The 19,484-nt window shown below is 47.9% G+C and overlaps 1 protein-coding gene across 1 annotated transcript; it reads left to right on the top strand.

Moving 5' to 3' along the window:
* The first annotated feature begins 555 nt into the window (after positions 1–555).
* LOC120950627 (elongation of very long chain fatty acids protein) lies at positions 556–19,296 on the top strand. The gene is made up of 8 exons (XM_040368816.2): positions 556–1,377; positions 13,053–13,233; positions 15,903–16,010; positions 16,183–16,263; positions 16,364–16,526; positions 17,602–17,738; positions 17,824–17,982; positions 18,072–19,296. The coding sequence occupies exons 2-8, from the start codon at positions 13,093–13,095 to the stop codon at positions 18,273–18,275; spliced, it is 993 nt and encodes a 330-aa protein (XP_040224750.2). The 5' UTR covers positions 556–1,377; positions 13,053–13,092; the 3' UTR covers positions 18,276–19,296.
* The last annotated feature ends 188 nt before the right edge of the window (positions 19,297–19,484 follow it).

Here is a 19,484-nt window from a genome sequence, read left to right as displayed (position 1 = left end):
GGCGGATTGGAAGATTATCCGTTGAAAAGCCTGCTGTAGCTCTGCGCTGGAATTTCCGTCCCTGAGCCAACACACTACAGAACGAAAATTCGCCTTTTGCACAAAAACAAGCTTTGTCTAGAGCAGCGCGTAGTGTGTTCCCCTAGGTTCGGAACCGGCTTTTCGCTTTGTGTAGCTCCCGATCGTGTCGTATCTTGCCACCCAAACGCCCTCCCAGAGCGGACAAAACAGAACAAAATGAGGCTGTGCTACTCTGTGCGCTGGTGGTAGTACTAATACCTGGTGTAGTAGTAAAGGGGAGGTTTGCCGATTCCACAATGCGTCCAGTGATTCGCTATGGAAGCGCCTAGTATCCATCTCGGTTCGATCCACACACACACACACCCTCTTGTACGATCGCGACTCGCTTGTTCGTTGTTGCTGCCGACGCCACGAGCGCCAATCTCACGACGATTGGGTGGTGGGAAAGCAGCAGGCGGAACGCGTCCCGGTGCCGCGGTGTGGAGCGGTCCGATCGCGAGGAGTGGGGTCGATATATAAAACAACGATGTCGCGATCGCCGAAAACTCATTTCGCTCGTACCAGTCGCTTGTGCCTCACGACGGACGCACCGGACCGCAGGGCGAAAAGGTGCTCGGCCTCCAGGATATTGGCGTATGGTCCCATGCAATTGGGCCTTTCTACATGTGTGTGTATGTATGGGTGTGCTAGTGAGGGCTCGTGTAACTGAATTAATGTGCATCTGTGTCTATGTGTCCGTGCCCAACGGTGTGTGAGAGCAGTTTTACCATAAGTGGGTGTAGTGGGCAAGCAGGATAACACTGCAAGGACTTCTGTTGAATCCCGACATTTCGTTGCTCCAGTGTAGTTCGGTCAGTGAGGTTCACATTTTCGGACTGCTTTTCATACCACATCACAACCATTCCCATCAAAATCACCGTGCCCACCCCGTGCTAGGGCATCGAGGACGGTTTGCCAGTGCTTTTGTCTGCTGCATCAGCATTACGTGTCGCGAACGCCGCCGGACTTCCCCATCCGCCGGGCTGGTGAATAAACTTAGTGGTGGCTAGCGGATTTTAACCAAACTAAGCGGAACACACAGCGGTGTGTGTGTGTGTGTCTGTGTGTGTGAAGACTGGATACCTGTGCGTTAATACAGAAAACGGGGCCGATTTGACAGCGTCTGTGTCTCCGACCGGTCAGCATCGTTTGGCGAAGTGTGGCAAGTGTCGGCAGAAAGGGATTTGTTTTTCCCCAAAAAAATTTGGTTTTACTCTTCTTCTTCCTGCACCACCGCCAGTGGCTGCACTTTTTCGCTCGACGCCCGCTCGAGGGAGACTGTGGCGCTCTGTTCAGTGCCAGTAATTTATTAGAAAGGTAAGTCCCACTTTTCTAGGACCCCACCACATTAGCCTACGTGCTTATGCGTTATAAATGTGAAGTAACGGGGTGATTGGTATGTTTTGCTTTCCTTTTCTGTTTTTTTTTTGGGATTTTTTTTTATTTCGATCCTCATTCAAAATATCATTTTTGTATATCTGTTAACATTAAAGAAGCTACTAGTATTGTTTTTGTGCACGTTTGTTGGGTTAAAAATCGATTTTTGAATTTAAGTGTCGTCTCCCAAGTTCGTGAATGATCGGCAGTGACCAAAACGTCGCGGAGCAAATAAAACAAAAAAATACCGAAGGTGTGTTTAGTTCACCTAGCTCCAACCGGTTTCACGTCACGGAATGTCCCGCGTTCGGAGACCGGTGGGATGCTTTACCACAGCCCCGGGTCCAACCGACACAGCCGTGGTGTTCCGGCAACACGCGGCAAAAACTAACCTCGCCAGCCGATCGTTACGCAGCGATCCCATTCAAACGGCCCGGGTCTTACGGTGTGGTCTTACATAAGCGAAATTCGGTCAAAATCTGACTACCCCCGGACACCGTTCGGGATTGGCACGGCGTCCACTGCGCTCGGTGTAGAGTGCGGCCATCACACTTGGCCTGATGCTTTCATCCCAGCAGCGATGATCGTTCACCAGCGTTCACCTCGTCAACCGATACCGTCACGGGTGCGGTTTCTCGCCGAGCCCAACATGCGTCATCGTGCCTTTTTGGTTAATTTATTTTAATTTCCCGCGACCTAACGTATCTTCGTGGCACGAACTGCGTGGAAATGATACGTCCGCCCGTTTGCATCAACGCGGCTCGGTACGGTGAGATTAAAAGTCTCCAAAAAGCCCTGCCGAACGATCGTTGAAATGCTCCATCAGCATCTTTGCCCTGCGATGACCGTGAAGGTTCACGGCAAACACTGCCACACAGAAAGTGAAAACAAGTGTACAAGTGATCAAGGATTTGTGGATGCGCAAACGCGTGTGGATCTAATTGGTACAATCAACAACACGAGAGCAGCCGCGATCGATCGGGACACGGGTTGCGGGTTGAAGGTCACCGGGAGGAAACGGTACCAAAGGCACGCAGGTGATCGCATTTTTACGACACCCAGTGTGGGGGGAACCCAAACGCAGCAATAAACACGTCGCACACACAATCGCGATGCAATAAGTGATTTGCGCGTGAGTTTGCAGTTTTTTCTTTCGTTCCATTTCTTACCGTCCCGTTCCAGTTCACGGCGGGCGGTGTAAATATTTCACACCGTACCACCCCTCCTGGGAACAACGAGTGCAACTGTGCAGAAAAATGGCTCGCAAGGGGCAAGCAGTGTTAGAAGAAAAAGCCGAAAGGTGAAACAAAATATATCAACCGATCGATAGCATCGACCAAAGTGGAAAGCAAAGGCACAGTCGCGCAAACAGTTTTGAACCAGACGAAACGTTTGTCTTTTTTCACGTCGCGAAGTGTGTGTGTTTTTTTGGCCAGAAAGCTGTGTGATGTTTGTTTAGCTATTGTTTTTTTAGTGTCAATTGTTTCTCTACATAAGAGCGAATCGTTAAATATTATTAAAATGTTTTCTTCCGACATTGTTCGTAAGCTTTTTTCGTTCACTTTGGCTTAGCTCTAGAAACACCGTTAGCAAAAGGTAATTGGTGTGAATTAATGGCTAACAATCTGTACACATTGTACACATCACACGCAAAACCATCGATACGGCGGCCGCCTGGTGACAGCGCGCCAGCCGGCTCAACCTGTCACTTCCGAGGCTTTTACTGCCACCCGTTTCCCGCGTTCTGCCGTTGTCGCAATGCAACCGAAAGCAAAGGAACGGATTCATTCCACACCCCTCCTCCGGGCCTAGTGACGGTACTGGCCGAGTGAAAGCACCGGTACCGGTTGACCTGCCCCTAGGGCTCTGGGTTGCCACGTGTCTCCACGGTGTCTAACTCGACATCCGCGACGAGCACGCCATTCACCAGCGCCCAGTCTCCGGTTGAGGTGAGATAATCTCATTTATGACCAGCAGAAACTCGAACAGTGGTGCCACACACACTCACACACACACACACGTGCATACTCGTGCTGTTGGGTCATTGTACGGAATGAATTAAATCTCAACCCTCAACCGCTTTCAGTTAAGGGCAGTGCTTGTCTTTGGGTTGTGCTAGGGTGAGAATTGGACGAAATTGGGTTAACTGAAACCGAAAAATTATGCAGCATCGATTACGATACAAGCACTTGGCCAACTCAGCCAACGGCACGGAACGAAACGCGTTTCGAGCAGGAGAATGTTACCGTTTGGTCGTGAAAATGTACTGCCAAGGTCCGGGCGGATGCGCGACTCAACGTAAAGAGTCTCCAACCGAGGGGCGGCTGCATCGGCAGCCCAATGTTTGTTTACCGTTTTTTTGTGCATTCGGATACGGTCGAAAGAAGTCTACCAGGGGGGAGGGGTTGGTTCGTCTTGCGTGAGTGATAATAAGTTGCCGGAGATAAATGTAACGTCAAGCTGTGCTTCCTTTTCAGCGTCTCTGGCATCAACGGGGGGATATACCGCTTTCATGTTAGTTTTTTTTTCACTTCCTCCCCTAACAAATTCATTATGTGCGACTTCTAATTCTCATTAGCGACAGTCGAGTGGTCGACTGGCAGCATAAGCAGCCACAGTTCACCGTCACCGGAAAGCACCAGTTGGGCAAAGGTGTCATTTAATAAATGAAGGCAAAAAAGCTCCGTTGCCCTTTGTGCGCAACAGCGTTGCTTAATTTGCTCATCACTCTTGAGCGGTCCACGAGTGCGTAATGACGCGTGATTTTGCCACCTTTCGAAAAGCCAACTCCATTTAGTGTGGAACCAAAAAGGGACCACTTCTTTGACTGTTTTGTTTGCTTTAAAGCGTTCTAGGAAGTAACAGTGTGCGAAGAAAACTTTGTTCAACCGTGCCAATCCAAAGTGGTTATTTTCAGCCCCGAGATAAAACGTCACAAGAATGGATGCTACTAAAGGGGCGAGATCCTGTTCGAGTGGCGTTTCAAGTGGTTGATAAATGTGCGATGTGTCTTTTTTGTCAAGAACATAATGTGCGGCTTTGAAGACGGATTGAGTTCCGTTGATGTCATTCCAGCAATCATGCTTAAAAAGTGACAACGAGTGGAACAGAGAGAAAAAAATCGCCACATTAATCTATTGCCCGGATACAAACGAAAGACTTCAATGCTCGAACTGTGCTGTATCGCGTTGACACGATCAACACTTTACCGAGCAACGCTCCACGCACACAACCGCATCAATGTGTGATTTAAAGCCTTTCGTTCGTATCGTTTGTGTGCAGTTCAATCTTATCCTTCTACCTGCCTTCGCCCAATGTTGGGCGTGTTTATGCGCGTTAACGATCGTTACATCATACCGATCGATACACCGGCGGCGCTGTGTGTTTTGTTTGCCGTTCATTTCCCACTCGCTGGATGCTGCCCAATAAGTCACTCGGTGGGACTTATTGAACGTGCGCACTAGTGGTACCAAGAAAATGTGGTAAAGGAGGAAACAAAAGAGTAAATTGCACCTTCGCTGACCTTTTGCACCTGAGCATTGGAGCGGACGATCATGCTGTGCACGAGAGTTGCTCTATTTTTTGCAGATTTTTTTTTTTTGTTCAGCTTCGCACCAATTCAACAACCCGCTGAAAATGGGGCCACCGTTTGGCCGTTTCCTTGCTCGTGTGTGCTGTCTGTGGCGGTGCTGGTTGCTGTTCCGCACCCCAAAGTGGCATGACCTAATCCCGGGACTCGCAGACACACAGAGGGAGAGAGATCAATCGACCGATCGCTTGTGACGATCATTATGAGGCAACGGGTTTGCTGTGCTTTTTTTGCTGTATAATCATTCCCCCACTTTACTTCTTCTCACTTTAATTTGCATTCCCACCTTTTGCCCATCTCATTTGCCCAAAGCACCATCCCTTGGCAAAAGACGCAAAGCTGACCGTCCCGATGAATAATGCATCTCGCGGATGGTGTGGAGAAGCCAACGCGATGCCGCCTTTTCTCCTCACACACTCACACCAGCGGACGGTTTTCACTGTCGAGCCGTTTTCGCTTTCGCAGCACTCCGCACCGCAAACACGCATAACAACGGCACATTCAAATATCGTCCCCATGTGGTCCCCATGCGGTGGATCGCGGATGCTGCAACCAGTAGGGTAGGCCTGCGTTGGCCCCATTTTTGCTGGCCCACCAATTCCAGGCCGGTCTGTTCCATTGTGCTATTACATGATGTAATGGGCATAGGGGGTACAGCAGGCTCAGCAGACTCAACCACCATGCGACCAGGTCCTCTACACTAGGTCAGACTGGGCATCGACCAGACCGATCGGATACAGTTTTGCAGATTTTGCTGCGATGCACAAGGTTGTGCCACTGTCCGATATCGCTGCAGACCGCACATAAAGCATAAACATGTAGATACCGTTCCCTGCTGCTCATGCTCGTTGTCTCCGTTTCGCCGTCGCCATGTGCAGCAGACGATCGCCATCTACGTAACGGTTGCGCACGCGGCCCGGGTCGCACGAGCGAGGCCAATGTAAACAACATGCCCATCCACAGCCTGGCCTCGCCGTGCAAAAGGGCCAACCTGCCAGCCTGAAGGTCGTCCACTGGTGTGCACCCTGGACAGTTATCAATTCGCTTGCCGCTTCGATCCAGATCGTAGATTTGCATCGATGGAGCGAGCTGGAAATTAAGCGGGGTTGGAGGGTGGACGGTGGTTGTGAACCTGCTCGATAGCTGAGGGCAAATAATTGATGCGCAATTTCGGGAGCGCACGTTTTGATCCTTTGGCGCCACGGGCAAGCGTGCATGCAAACGATCTGATTAGCCTTGAAGAGCGTTTGTTGCCACCCACGCTGTTTCGTGGAGGAATTTACCGAAAATGCGGCTGTGGACGCCGCACCGGTGACAGCAGGCGGCAGCACGGCTAGGTGATTGTCCTTTGTCGCACATGTCGTCAAAGAGTGGCACCGGTACCGGGGTTTCGCTTTTAAGTTTGGTGTGGGAAAGAATTTTAAGTTCTTGGAAAAATGGCATCCTGCTTGTGTTGTAGAGTGCCACGTGTCAGGCACCTGACAATGGCCTTTGTTTTCGATTGATTTATACAAGGTTCGTCCTTTAGACTCTAACGCTATTGTACGTAAATGAATTTCTAAAACGGTATAATAGTTTGAAATTAATTCCAACGATTAGGCTGGAAAGCGTGAAAAGCTTTCCGTAAGCAACCTTCAACCTGACAAGCAGATTAGAAGCATGGTCAGTGTCCGCTGATTAGCCGCGGCTCGTACTGTCGCCGGACCTAAATGCTCCGCTAAACCAAACTCTGCCCCTATCTGTACAGCATACAAAATGCGCCCATTAGAGATTGGAGCGTGAAGAATCACCCTTACAGCCAGGGGAAACGGTCCCCCTTTGTTGTTACTTTTAAAAATAGGCACCGACCAATCAGGTGACCCTATACCACCGCTATACGCTACGTGCCCGTGAGACTAAAGTGCGTTTCGTTGTTTCTTCACCAACGTTTGGTGCCTTCAAAAACTGGCCCATGTTTGCCTATCATCACCATCGTGAACGATGACCCTCCGTTCGTTTGCCCAAAATCAGCACAAATCTCGGTCAAACCGGTAGAACTTCGACAGGCATCGTGGAGGACCGCACAGGACACAGCCCACAATGGCTTTCGGAGCTCAAAGTTGTGAAGCACAAACAGTTTCGATCGTTGCTAAATGTTAGCAAGCAGAGCACGCGTGATGCTCTTTCCATGTTCATATCCCGATGGTCGTAGTGTGTGTACTATCATGTAAATCACCGAAAAACCATCGGCCATGAAAAACACTCCCCGCAGGCGTGTGTGAATCTTCACACTTTCAATTGAGCATTAGCAATTGCTCCGAAGCGCGTTTTGGGGATGCTTTGTGTGTAACCAACGGCTTGAGCAAACGTAAACACTGGCGCTCGGGGTAAACACTCAGCTGATGAATTAATCCACCCGGCTCGATCGCATCAAAGCCGAAGCGTCAGCGAACAAAGAATGGGGGTTAAGAGAGATGCTGCATAATGTTTGCTCACTGTGGGGACGGGGGACACTTTTCTTCTACTGAAACCAGTAACCAATGAGCATTGCAAATCCATTATGCAACGGTATGCAACTCCATGAGGGACTAGAGGAAACAGAATGCAATGGGCACGAAATACAGTTACCTCCGTTGTGCGTCACTCGGCTGACTCGCTGGGGAGGAATTTTCCTTCGCGTTGTCACCCGCTGTACCACTACCAACCCAGTGTTACGGTGTTAATTACACCTTACATCAATCTTCCCTCCCGGCTGCTGCCAATCTCGTGTGCAGTGGCAAGATCAAGTTTAAGTTCAGAGCCTGGCAAAGTGTGTATTTATCTTCCCAATCGGCACCCATATAGAAGGCTTGCTTATTAAAATGACAAGAAATGGAGAGAGAGGAAGAGCAGCAACAGAACCTCCCATCGGCATAAACAAAACGTCACATCCAACGATCTTCGAACGACAGATTGACAGGTGACTCGTCCAGACCTCCGGGGGTTTGGTGCTTGTTTACTAACGGTAATTGATCGATGCCTGTACCGCGAGCCACCCACTTGCCTTGCTTGGGCGCTGCTTGCAACCTCAACAGTTAAGTCATAACGTCACCAAGTGCATTCAATCGCGATCGCGACTAGACAATCGGTGGAGAGTTCTAGAAGAAAGGGGAAAACCCGCTGGACCCGAGCCGGTTCTACTTCTACGTTTGTCAACAGTGGCCTTTTCGACAACAACAGGCACTGTGGCTAGAATAGTATCTCCCGTGAAGTAGTGGCCTGCAGTACCGATCAGCTGTCTTTTCTCCAGTTCCAGAACCGTCTACCGAGTCAGACGGGGTGTGCCGGCCGGGAGACCCTTTCGCCCACTCGAGTGGGTTGCGTCTTTTTGCGTCACGAAGCAATATCACTTACGCACTGTTGCATATTCATCACGAGTGGTGGGTGGGTTTGAGCTTATTTTTCCACTGGGATTAAAATTAATGAATTACAATCAAAGACACATTCCTCTGACCACTGCTTCCTGGACCAGTTCTAACAGTGCGTCGATGTAACCTTTGATGGTAGCAGCAGCAGCGATCAATCGATCACTGATCGAGCCGGAGCCGTCGCTTTCGCGACATTCCGCATAACTTATTGCGTCGGATGCTCTAATCACTATGTTGTGTGTAATCGGCAGTCTGACTTAATCATTGCCGATAACGTTTTGCATACAAGCGAAGCGAAGGTTGCACAATGGTGTAGAGGAGTTTTGCTGGGGCTATATTTTAATTATGCGGCGATCGTATAGCTTTGTCGTTTTTGGTTTTACCTCAATTTATATGCGATCGTTTCGCAATGTTTAACTTTCGGTTATGAGAGCTAGCTATCAGTGCATCTAGTTTCACCTTTTTATCTCTCCTAATATCATTTATATTTGGGGGGAAACCCACCACCTACATCACACCGTGTCAACCGATCGTTGCAACTAGCCACAAGTTTCGTCTTGCGATCGCGCAATTTGCGTTACACATTGATTAAAAGCAAAACAAGTGGCACACACAGGCACAGTGAGTGGCCAGGTAATTCCCATGCACAAAACGGGAACGGGCTGCAAACTACCGGGTTGACATTCTTGCGAGAAGGTTCCCTTTCCTGCCACGGCAGGGTGTCGCTCGCTGTTTAATTACCCCACATTTGTCATTGACCCGCTTTGGCGGAGCACGTCACTGCATCTCACGCAGTAATCGATCGCAATAGGCCACAATCCACAACCAGCCAATCCATTAAACTGCACCATCCGCGCAATTCACGCTGCTCTTCTGCCGCTCTTGCGCTGATGGCGCCTCTGACGTCGATTATGACAGTGTGCCAAATTTTCGGCCAAACTCAACCACCTCGCCCGAATGCAATATCGTGGCGCAAAACGTGGCGCCGAGAAGCATGTGCACACGTGCGTGAATTTGCCAAACGGATTGCAAACCCGGGGCATGCCCGGCAAGCGAACATCGCACAGCTTGTGAAGTGGCGCGAAAAACACTGAACCACTGCAACGGCGAAAATCTTCGATCGACCGAACCTCGAACACAGTATCCGCGCACAATATTGACACGGGGCTTTTTAATAATAACAAGGGGCAGAGATTGCGTTTTCGATCGTGAGTCAGGCAGAACTAACGAATCGTTTCACCGATTTAGTGCGGTTCTAACATCGATCGGGGCCTCCATTTTATTGCCCATCATCCTCGTCGGCTAAGGTCAACCAAGTTAATGAAACTCTACCTTTCGTCCCGAAAAGGGTTTTGCTCGACGATGGTGCAACATTGCGGGGCGACGGAAGGAGTGGAGTTTTCATATTGGTCGGTTTTGCATGAACAAATCTTATTAAAAGTTTTCGTGTTTCCTTCTGTTGTTGTTGTTGTTGCTGTTGTTGGGGTATGGCAAAGGCTATCTGTCGATCTGTGTGTGGCCGCACGCTGCACTAATCGATCTTTCCGTTTGAACAACCTCTCGCGGTGCGCGGTTGCGGAAAATTGCGCTCTAGCGCGTTGCGCAAACGCTTTTCGGTAGGTGGTGGTGGTGTTGGTGCGGAAAGATGGAGCTGAGGCGGTGTGGAATTCTTTACCATAAGGGAGCGTCCGCTGAAAGGGCGCGTCTGGACACGCCACTTGCCATGAGCGACCTTGCTACTTCCCCGTTCGCTCAAGTGAATATAAATTGCATCATTTTCATAACCATAAAACGGTCCCAACCCGCCCTCCCGGCGGTCAAGTGCGATATGTTTTCATCCGTCACCAGGGTGGCACATTTAGAAGTGGCATTAGTCGGTGTCGGTCGGCGTGTCGTCTCTTTACATGTTAAAAGCGCGCACGTTCGCACACACCGCGCCATTACAACTGTTCTCGTACGCCCTGTGACATCGTGTCGATTGGCTGTCTTTTTTTTGTTCTTTTGCTCGATGGCTAAGCAAATTAATCACCTCAAGTCCTGAAGCGGTTGCGTGATCGGCATCCGCGCACGGTGTGGCCCGGCTACGCATGGCTAACGGGGAGCACATCCCGAAGTGCCGGAGCGCCACCCGCTAACGGTGCCGCACAGTGACGAAAGATTCTACCCGCCCCGGCAATAGCGGCGTCAAGCGACGAACCCCTCCGGGCGTGCTGACCTTCTTTTACATTGTGCGAACTCATCCACCTGCCGTCGGTCGCATCCGATAGCAACAACTAAAGACACTCATTTGCAATGAATCTACCGCGTCTCCTCCAACCGCCACCAACACCGGCTAGACATCCTTCATTACGGCGCGTGGGTATGGGGTCAGCACAAGATTAGAAGCCGAATAAAACACACCAACGGACCGTTTCGTGAAGGCTGACGGGGACGGTGCACATTAAAAAGCTGCAGCAACAACAACAAAACAGTGCATCTACACTAATACGGCCACCATTACGGTGACCACGCCGGGCCACCACTCTCATTAGATGGGCGGTTGGCACAGCGCAAACGGTGCCAACCGACTATAAAGTTCACCAACCCCGCACAGCTGGGTGCTGGTGTTGGCTGGTGACCTGCGGGCTGATGCGCTGGGCCCGGCCGGGCTAGCTAGGTCGAGCTAATAAAATGTTCGCTCAATGCTCTGACCTTTGCATCGTTTACTGGCTGGCTTTTAGTTTTGCGATCGAAGTAGTACTCCTGATGCCGCGGGGTGAGCTGGGTGTGACGAAACGTTGCTGGGGTGTGGGTTGCGATGTGCCGGGCGCGTACGGTGTTGATGATGTAGGACACCCTGGTGGCCGTAATCCGTGCCGTTTCATTAGCCCAAGCATTCCGGTGCCCATCGGTGCATTATTTTATTCTATTTTATTGACACTGGGTGGGAGAAAGGGATAGAGCATTTTGTTGTTTTGTAAACAGCTGTGGAAGCTTCTCTGCTGAAAGTTTACTCTTTGTAGAGAGCTCGAAACGATCCATTTTCAAACGCATCTCGCATTCGCTAAATTTATATTTGATTTTGCCTATGTTTTTTTTTTGTTTACAGAAAAAAGGTGTTTTTATCAGATCGCAGTCTGCTTCCTTTGATAGAATGGATATTAGCATTTCTAAAGTTGAAGGTCGTTCATATACTCACAATGCAGATTTAATCTCTCGTGTGAATTTGTGAGTGTTTTTTTTGGTCCTCTGTTGCGATCTATACGATTCTTTAATGTATTCCATATTTTAGATTATCATCTTAACCTTTGTAATGCAATCGTACATCATAATGGTGGAATACGCTTTCGAGCGCTTTTCAACTAACGAAACCATCGATTTCTCACCTCTCTGTTTATAATTAACTTAAAAAGACACAAAACACCATCCCACATTGCTTCACTTACCTTCAACGCACACACACTCAGTGACAGTGGAAAAGTTTGTCTCCCACAGCCAGCCAAACGAAACCCCAACCCATCCTTTCGCGCAACTCGCGACAGTTGGCGTTACTGTTATGTTGACGATTTGCGTTCCGCAGCTCGGGAAGGACACCCAGTTTGCGAATGCAAAGCATTCTACACCCCTAGGAGACCCGGAATAAATATTCATTCTGTTTTTCTTCCTGGGTACGGAGACCGGTCCAAGCAAAACCGGGTCGATGCCAATTCCGCACAACTCGATCTACCGAACGGCTCACCGCTGAAGCTGATCTTGTTTCGCGCATCCAATACTCTGTGGCGGCCATGGCGAAACGTAAAAAAAAAACAAAACCAGTTGCGTCCAGGAACTGGGGTTTTATTGGTAGTGCGAAATTTTAAAACCTCATCGTATAAGCCAAAGCTCAAGCTCAAGATCTGCATCACATCAGGTGTGTGCGAGCGTAGTCAAGCAAATTTAACCACCAATCAAGCACACAGCTGTTCGCAACTGATAGTTGTCGGCGGAAGTCGGACTTCTTGGTGCCGTTTATGGTGCGAAGTTGAATCATACTATTTATTGCCACGATGGAAGCGATTCTGAAGGATCTGATTTAACGTTCACATGGCCCCCCCAATGGCATCGTAAAATCTCCGTTTCGTGAATCTCCGTTGAGTGGCGGAGATCCGAAGACATTCAAAACAAACACCGCACAGAACCTTCTCGATCCGTGTGCCATTAATTGATTTGTTTACCGCAAAACGCTCAAAGACCGAAACTACTTTCCCTGTGGTCTGTTTGCTTTGTGGTCTCGCAGTCGTAGCGAAGCGAACAATTATCAAACAGTGCAAAGGTTGCACACCGGCCTAAATTCCGCCACAATCCACGCGCTGAGTGTTTGCAGTTGAAGAAGAAATGGCCAGCTTGCTTCACGGTTAGCACCGCCATGCCGGAAGTCTGTTGCGCCTGTCTGTTACCCGGGCCGGGCGATACGATTACGCGCGTACCGTTTTTGACGTCAGAGCTGCGAGGCAGGACCGAGACCGGGCGGTATTTACACAAAGTGAGAGTTAGGGAGTGTGCCGCCGGGACAACAAATACTTTCTCACCTTAATCGACTGTTCTAGAACCTTTTCCTTTCACTTGTACTCTTGACTTATGTTGGTTTTGTTTTCTTTGTGTTTGCATTTCTTTCATTCCAGTAACACGGCGGAAGCTAGCAGTTAAAGCCACCGAAACACGATGGAGCTTATCACAAATGTGCACCAGGGCTGGCGGTACCTGATGGACGAGCTGTCCGATCCGCGGACGCGCGACTGGCCCCTGATGAGCTCACCCTTTCCCACCATCGGCATCAGTCTGTGCTATGCTTATTGCGTTAAGGTAAGCGCTGTGGAGGGAATGATTTGTGGAATTTCGTAACGAGCTAGGATGGGTCAACGGCGTTACCGTTGACATTGCAGGGTGGAATCTGCGGAATCTGGGGAATACGTGGTGCAGTGATACTTGAAGCTTACAAAGAGGGAGACGAGTAAAAAGTCAGAAATTATTGTTTTCTATATTGCTGATAATATTTTGCTTTTACACAACTGTCCGTCACGAAGACTTCTTAATTATTGGAGATTCCTTTTCTGCTTTTCTGCTTCTTGTACATAGAGACATTGATGCTATATTGGCCTCATTCTTCTCTTAACTTTAGCCATGTATAGCCATGTAGCCATGTAAGAAGCTTAATTAACAGCCAATATTTTTCAAGCTGGTATTACACCATAGCAATTCTACGATCTAACAACATGGTTGTCAAGGGATTAAACTCCTTGCACCTCGTCGACTGAACAGACTATCGTATCATCGAGAAACCAACCAAGTCACTATAAGCCAAGCCTTTTGGAAGTATAAATACGTAGATCAATAAACGTTGTTACCCCGAGAAAAACCCAAAACGAATAAAATCTTTTTGGGGGAGCTATTCTTGCTTTATAAGAAAATTAATATGAATTGAAAGATCACGATCATTAAATTGCTCAATATTAAACAATAGAAGTATAACATTCTGAAAAATCTCATTACAATTTTATCACATAAAATATTCACAAACAAAGTGTTTGTTGTCGTTTAGTCCAATGGAATTGATTTCAATAGGAAAATCTCAGATTCAATTGCATGCTTCCAGTAAGATCTACCCGAATGTCATTGCGAAAGGAAACCATCACAGTCCTGTAAGAACTGTATATGTAGAACGCCACAGACACTATCACCAATCCAAAGGTTATGATTGTATTCCATTCCTTCCATTCAAAGCCGCACAAATCTTTCGGGTGGAATGTCCGCAGCGCAAAAAAACATCCTTCAGACACTGCAGGAAGTGACCCGGTTTGTTTGCACTTACTTTTCCAGCAAACCACAAAAAAACCAGGGCTACGGATCAACACAGAGCGCATTGGGAAAGGTTTGGCGCGATCGGGAACCCTACTCCCTTCACCGATAACACAACCGTAGCCTGGCCTTGCACAACAGCTACAAAAATACCATCTCGCAAGTGAATGTTTCCTTCGAGAAACATCATCTTACGCGGATTGGTCGCTCGCTGGTTGTTTTTGTGTATGTTTGTGTTCGTACGATTCATTGCACCACTTCATCCGAGATGAGTTTATCACATTGACCTTCGATGGACGGGTTTATGCTTACCGGTATCGTTTTCGGTACGACATTGAACTCACATCCCTTGGCATGTCTGTGTGTGGTGTAAATTGAATCGTGACAAAATTGTGTGCGCTCTCCATCGCTCCCCGCTGCTGCTGCACGCTAACCATCCAGCTGAGCGCTGGAAAACTGCACCCCGGTGCAAGTTCACTGTCAGCCCGTTCCACGGCCAGTGCACATAGTGTTGCCCAGCCGACCGGTGGGAGTGCATTGGAGCAGCAAGAAAGCAAAAAATAATTTTATCTTTTCACACCTCACTAAGATCTTGAACCGTGCGGATATGGACAAATCTTTCCGTCTTCGTGTATGCTTCGCCGGCTTCCACCTGGCATTGGGTAACGGTAGAAACGAATTAATTTTCATTCCAATGCGATTACGTCGGTCCGGACGTCATCTGGTTGCAATAAAGGGTAAAACTGAACTGAAAATACACAGAAGGTCTCTTGAGTAAATGTTTCGATTTTCCCTCTAATTAACCCAGAAAGTCAGGTTTGCAACGTACACGCGTTGCAATAGGTATTATGATACGTATATTAAGGGTGCAAAAATGCGGAAAAATTGATCTAGCAATGAAAGTCACGGAATTATGGCCTAGCATTTCTATCCAACATGTGTAACCCGTTACTACTGTATTTTTTGGCGTAGAAGATAGCTCAATTTAAAATGAATTTAGTGAATTTAGTTTTTGATTGAATTGAATTTTTTATCCTGAAAATATGAATCAAGCTAAGCTAACTTGCAAAAAAAAACTTCACAAAAACGAGAAAATGAGTAAACCATAAGGAACGAGTGATAAATACGTAAGAGAACAAAACGAATAATGAAAAGTGAACCAAAACAACAACAAAAAGCACATTAGTAAATCAAATTTGAAGCAAAAAAAACACAACAGACATCAAAAAGCACTTTTTTGTTTTGCTCCATTTTCTCGCCTTCGCGCCGACATTAATTCCACATTATTCCTTTTGCATGACTTTGCCCGGTTTGTAAGCTTGATATATTGATCTTTACTTATAAATCGAAGAAATGCTTCCGATCCCCACGTCCTTGAACCACACCACCGTTCGTCACATTTCCACCTGATTGATCTTAAGCCTCCACAACACAAAGCATTCCAACGTTCGGATGCATATGACTTGCATTGCCGAGCCGTTCACCTGCAGCAGGGTTCGCTAACCTCACCATAGTGGGGAATCCCCTCGATGGGATCGTCTTCTAGAACCTTGTCTTAATTGCCTTTGGAGAGAAACAGATCTCCTACAGGAGATTGTGTTTGCCCCTCAATGTGGCTTCTCAATGTTCCCCGCTTGCCTAACGATTTACGTCTCTGTCTCTCTATCGTCCCCCAGGTCTTAGGTCCCCGGCTAATGGAAAACAGGAAACCCTTCGAGCTGCGCAAGGTACTGATCGTGTACAACTTCCTGCAAGTGCTCTTCAGTACGTGGCTGTTCTACGAGGTAAGGCGCCCCAAAACAATGGTTTCCAATAAGGTTGCCCAGTTCCGTTGACCCCACCGGCAACGAGGCAACGCTTTTGTGTGCCTTTCACTTTTTGTTTACCAACCATATGTGCGCTCCCCTATCTCGCCAACATAATTCACCCATCCTTGATTCGTGCCATTTCCCGCAGGCATGCGTTTCCGGCTGGCTCGCCGGCTACAGTCTGCGCTGTCAACCGGTTGACTACTCCCGCTCACCGATGGCCCTGAGGGTAAGAGAAACTTGTTGTTCCGTGTCCTTTGCCTACCCACAGATCGCTTATTTTCCTCGGGTTTTTATTCCCCCCCCCCCCCCCCCCTTTTTGTTTCCAGATGGCGTCCGGTTGCTGGTGGTACTACTTCTCCAAGTTTACCGAGTTCTTCGATACGATTTTCTTCGTGATGCGCAAACGGTACGATCAGGTGTCGACCCTGCACGTCATCCATCACGGCATCATGCCGGCGTCGGTCTGGTGGGGAGTTAAGTTTACGCCAGGTTAGTACAACATAAATATACAGTTTCAGTTTTGTATGCTGACGCGTTTGCCCAACATCGAGCCCCCGAAAATACGCACAGAAATACGCTGTTGCAAACACGCGCAGCGCACCAGTGCGGTGGCAATGAGTTTTCTCTTTCACGCTTGCTGAGACGTATTGATTAGCTGGCACCAGCCACCGGCCCACAGGTGTTTGCCACAGCCCACCGTTACACAACCGAGAAGCAGGCTCAAGAAATGATATTTAGCAAAGCAAACCGTCAACACAATGGGAAGGATGGGAATAGACCTCCCAGGCCCCTTTTTGGTAGCTGTACAAATACAAATTTATCATGACAATGTCATGTTTCGTTGCCACCTAACGAGCATAGGTCACACAGAGCCGTACGCCTTCCATTCCATTCCAGTACGGCGCAAGATTGAATGTGTCACTGAAGAAGCGCCTATTCAGCGGTGGCAGCTTTTCCACTTCAGCTACCGTACTTGGGGCTTTTTGTGACTAATGATAGTCAGGGCAAAGTTTTCGCTTCTTTTTTATCTCTCTTCCCACTGAGTGTCAACGAAACGAAATGAATGAAATGAAACCATCATCGTCAGTGTGATGCGTAAGCCTCTTTCCTGTCAGTGGGTCAATGTTTGGCTCGCTTGCTAATTGAATTACTATTCCGCTTGAACAACCAGCCATGTGCAACATCATGCTGACTCTGTGGAGGAATTTCAGAGGGCAGCAAGAAAAAAATGGAGGGAAAAATGCTAAATGTGTTCAATTAATTTTCACACCAGTTTTGGAAAAGAAATCCCAGATTTGTCTTAATGGTAATTGAGTAGGTGTTTGAGGGTTGTTTTTTTGTATGGAGGACTGTTGAGACTCCATTGACTCGGTATCGTCAGCACCCTACAAGTGATCGTAATATTTAGTTTTTTGTTAGTATAACACAATGAAAAATGAACCATAATTGTTAAATATCAAAACATCGATCTACGTCTCGCCAAACGACTAAACAATTAACGACTTTTTCTGGTGAAACCACTTACATTCCACTTACTCTCCCTTCCATCCATCTCTTGTTCCAGGTGGACACAGTTCTTTCTTCGGTCTGCTAAACACCTTCGTGCACATCATCATGTACACCTACTACATGTTGGCCGCGATGGGACCGAAAGTACAGAAGTACCTCTGGTGGAAGAAATACCTGACCGTGCTGCAGATGGTAAGTGCTAGTGATAGAAAACCTTCATTAAACAACAGCAAAAGAATCACCCCAATACTTCGTTCTTCGTTCGTTCGCTACCCAGGTTCAGTTCATCTTGGTGATGGGACACGCTTTCCAGCTGCTGATCTGGAACGAGTGCAACTATCCGATCGCGTTCGCTTACTTCATCGGTGCCCACGCCGTCATGTTCTACTTCCTGTTCTCGAACTTCTACAAGCAGGCGTACACCGTGCGAAAACAGGTGAGTGGTCGTTAATTTACGGCTTTCCGGCAACCATTGAATGTCACTCACCGTGCGTCTCTTGATCTTGATCTTCCGTTTCCACCCAGGCAAAGAAGGAAAAGGCTGAACAGATGGCACTCACCAACGGTAACCTTGAGTCGGTGCCGAACAAGAACATCTCGAATGGACACGCGGTCCCGCACACCGCAAGCAACGGCAAGCCGGACTTTTATCAGACCCTCGACAAAACGATGGAGGACAGCTACTCGACCACGCGGCACCGTGCGTTCGTCGGGTTCGGTAGTAATTAGATGCACACGACGGGAACGACGGTGCTAAGCGTAGAAACTAAAACCGAATGGAAGAAACAAAAGAAGACCGGTGCCTTTTTACTGTGATCGGTTATGAGCGCTCCAGCATCCAGCATGACTTCGCTGCTCTGCGCACGCACGGAAGATGTCCGCAAAAACAGGAGCCATGCCATCCCCCTGCATCCCGCTAAAACCCTCCTTCCTTCCTTCGCCAGTTAAATCCCCCTCCCGGAGCTCATGGGTTAGGAAATAGATTCAACATGCTTTATTTTTCAACCCAATCACCCTCTAGCCCTCCCCCCCCCCTCGCTCCTCCCTCCCATCAAACCACCCCATTTTCGGACGGATGTTTCTACATTTTTACTCGGGTCAGCGGATTGGTGTGAACATTTTCACAATTCCACCGTTTGACCGACTCACAGTGAGGAGCTAGCAGGAAAACGGAAGCCGTTAGGACATTAGCTCAACGTCGGTAGGTCGATAGGTGATAAGCGCAAGAGCGTAGTGTAGCGAGAAATAGCGTTGTAAGCCAGTTAGACGATATCACACCAGCATCGTTTCGGTGGATGTTCAAAGATTTCTTGTACTGTATGATAAGGACACATCTATTGAGGCTCGTTCACTCTCATGCACATGCCTCATCAGCAGGCTCCACCACCTCGGTAGTGGTGGATGGTCTAAAATACACGCAACTAGCCTCTTTTCTTCTTCTTTTTATAACCCAATATCTCTCTCTCTGTCTCGTAATCTTTGCCTTAGTCTACTGTAAATTATTAAGCGATTGCAAACACTACAGGATCGTGCTTAATCGAAATTGTTGCCAGAGGTATGGTGAAGCGGATGGTCTCGATAGCCGAAACAGACATCATTTCTTTCCTTAGTATGTAACAATTCGTTAAGTAATCAGCGATAATTGAAGCGCAATGCGATTCGTTATGCTCTCGCAAAACTGGTATTGGTAAAATCGACAAAAAACTGGTACTGTACAATATTGATAATAAAAAAAAGTCATAAAATACAACCCCTTGTTTTTACTGTACTTGCTGTTAATTAGTCTTAAATGTGTGATCGTTTGAAGAACGTTTGATCGATGCTGGAGGTAATTTGAACCAACTTGCAACATACATAATTGATATTTAGAAATTGGCTTCATAATTGGAGCAGGAGTTGGCAATGCTTTAATGAACCATACTCATGAATCTTTATGTG

Source organism: Anopheles coluzzii, chromosome 2, assembly GCF_943734685.1.
Source record: "Anopheles coluzzii chromosome 2, AcolN3, whole genome shotgun sequence".
Classification (NCBI taxonomy): domain Eukaryota; kingdom Metazoa; phylum Arthropoda; class Insecta; order Diptera; family Culicidae; genus Anopheles; species Anopheles coluzzii.
The sequence above is the reverse complement of the archived record's forward strand: the minus strand, read 5'-3'. Positions and strand labels throughout refer to the sequence as shown.

Coding starts and splice junctions, on each gene's coding strand:
- LOC120950627 (XM_040368816.2), top strand. CDS start 13,093: ATGGAGCTTATCACAAATGTGCACCAGGGCTGGCGGTACCTGATGGAC. Junction 16,264..16,363: donor GCTCACCGATGGCCCTGAGG/GTAAGAGAAACT, acceptor TTTTGTTTCCAG/ATGGCGTCCGGTTGCTGGTG. Junction 17,739..17,823: donor ACCTGACCGTGCTGCAGATG/GTAAGTGCTAGT, acceptor TTCGCTACCCAG/GTTCAGTTCATCTTGGTGAT.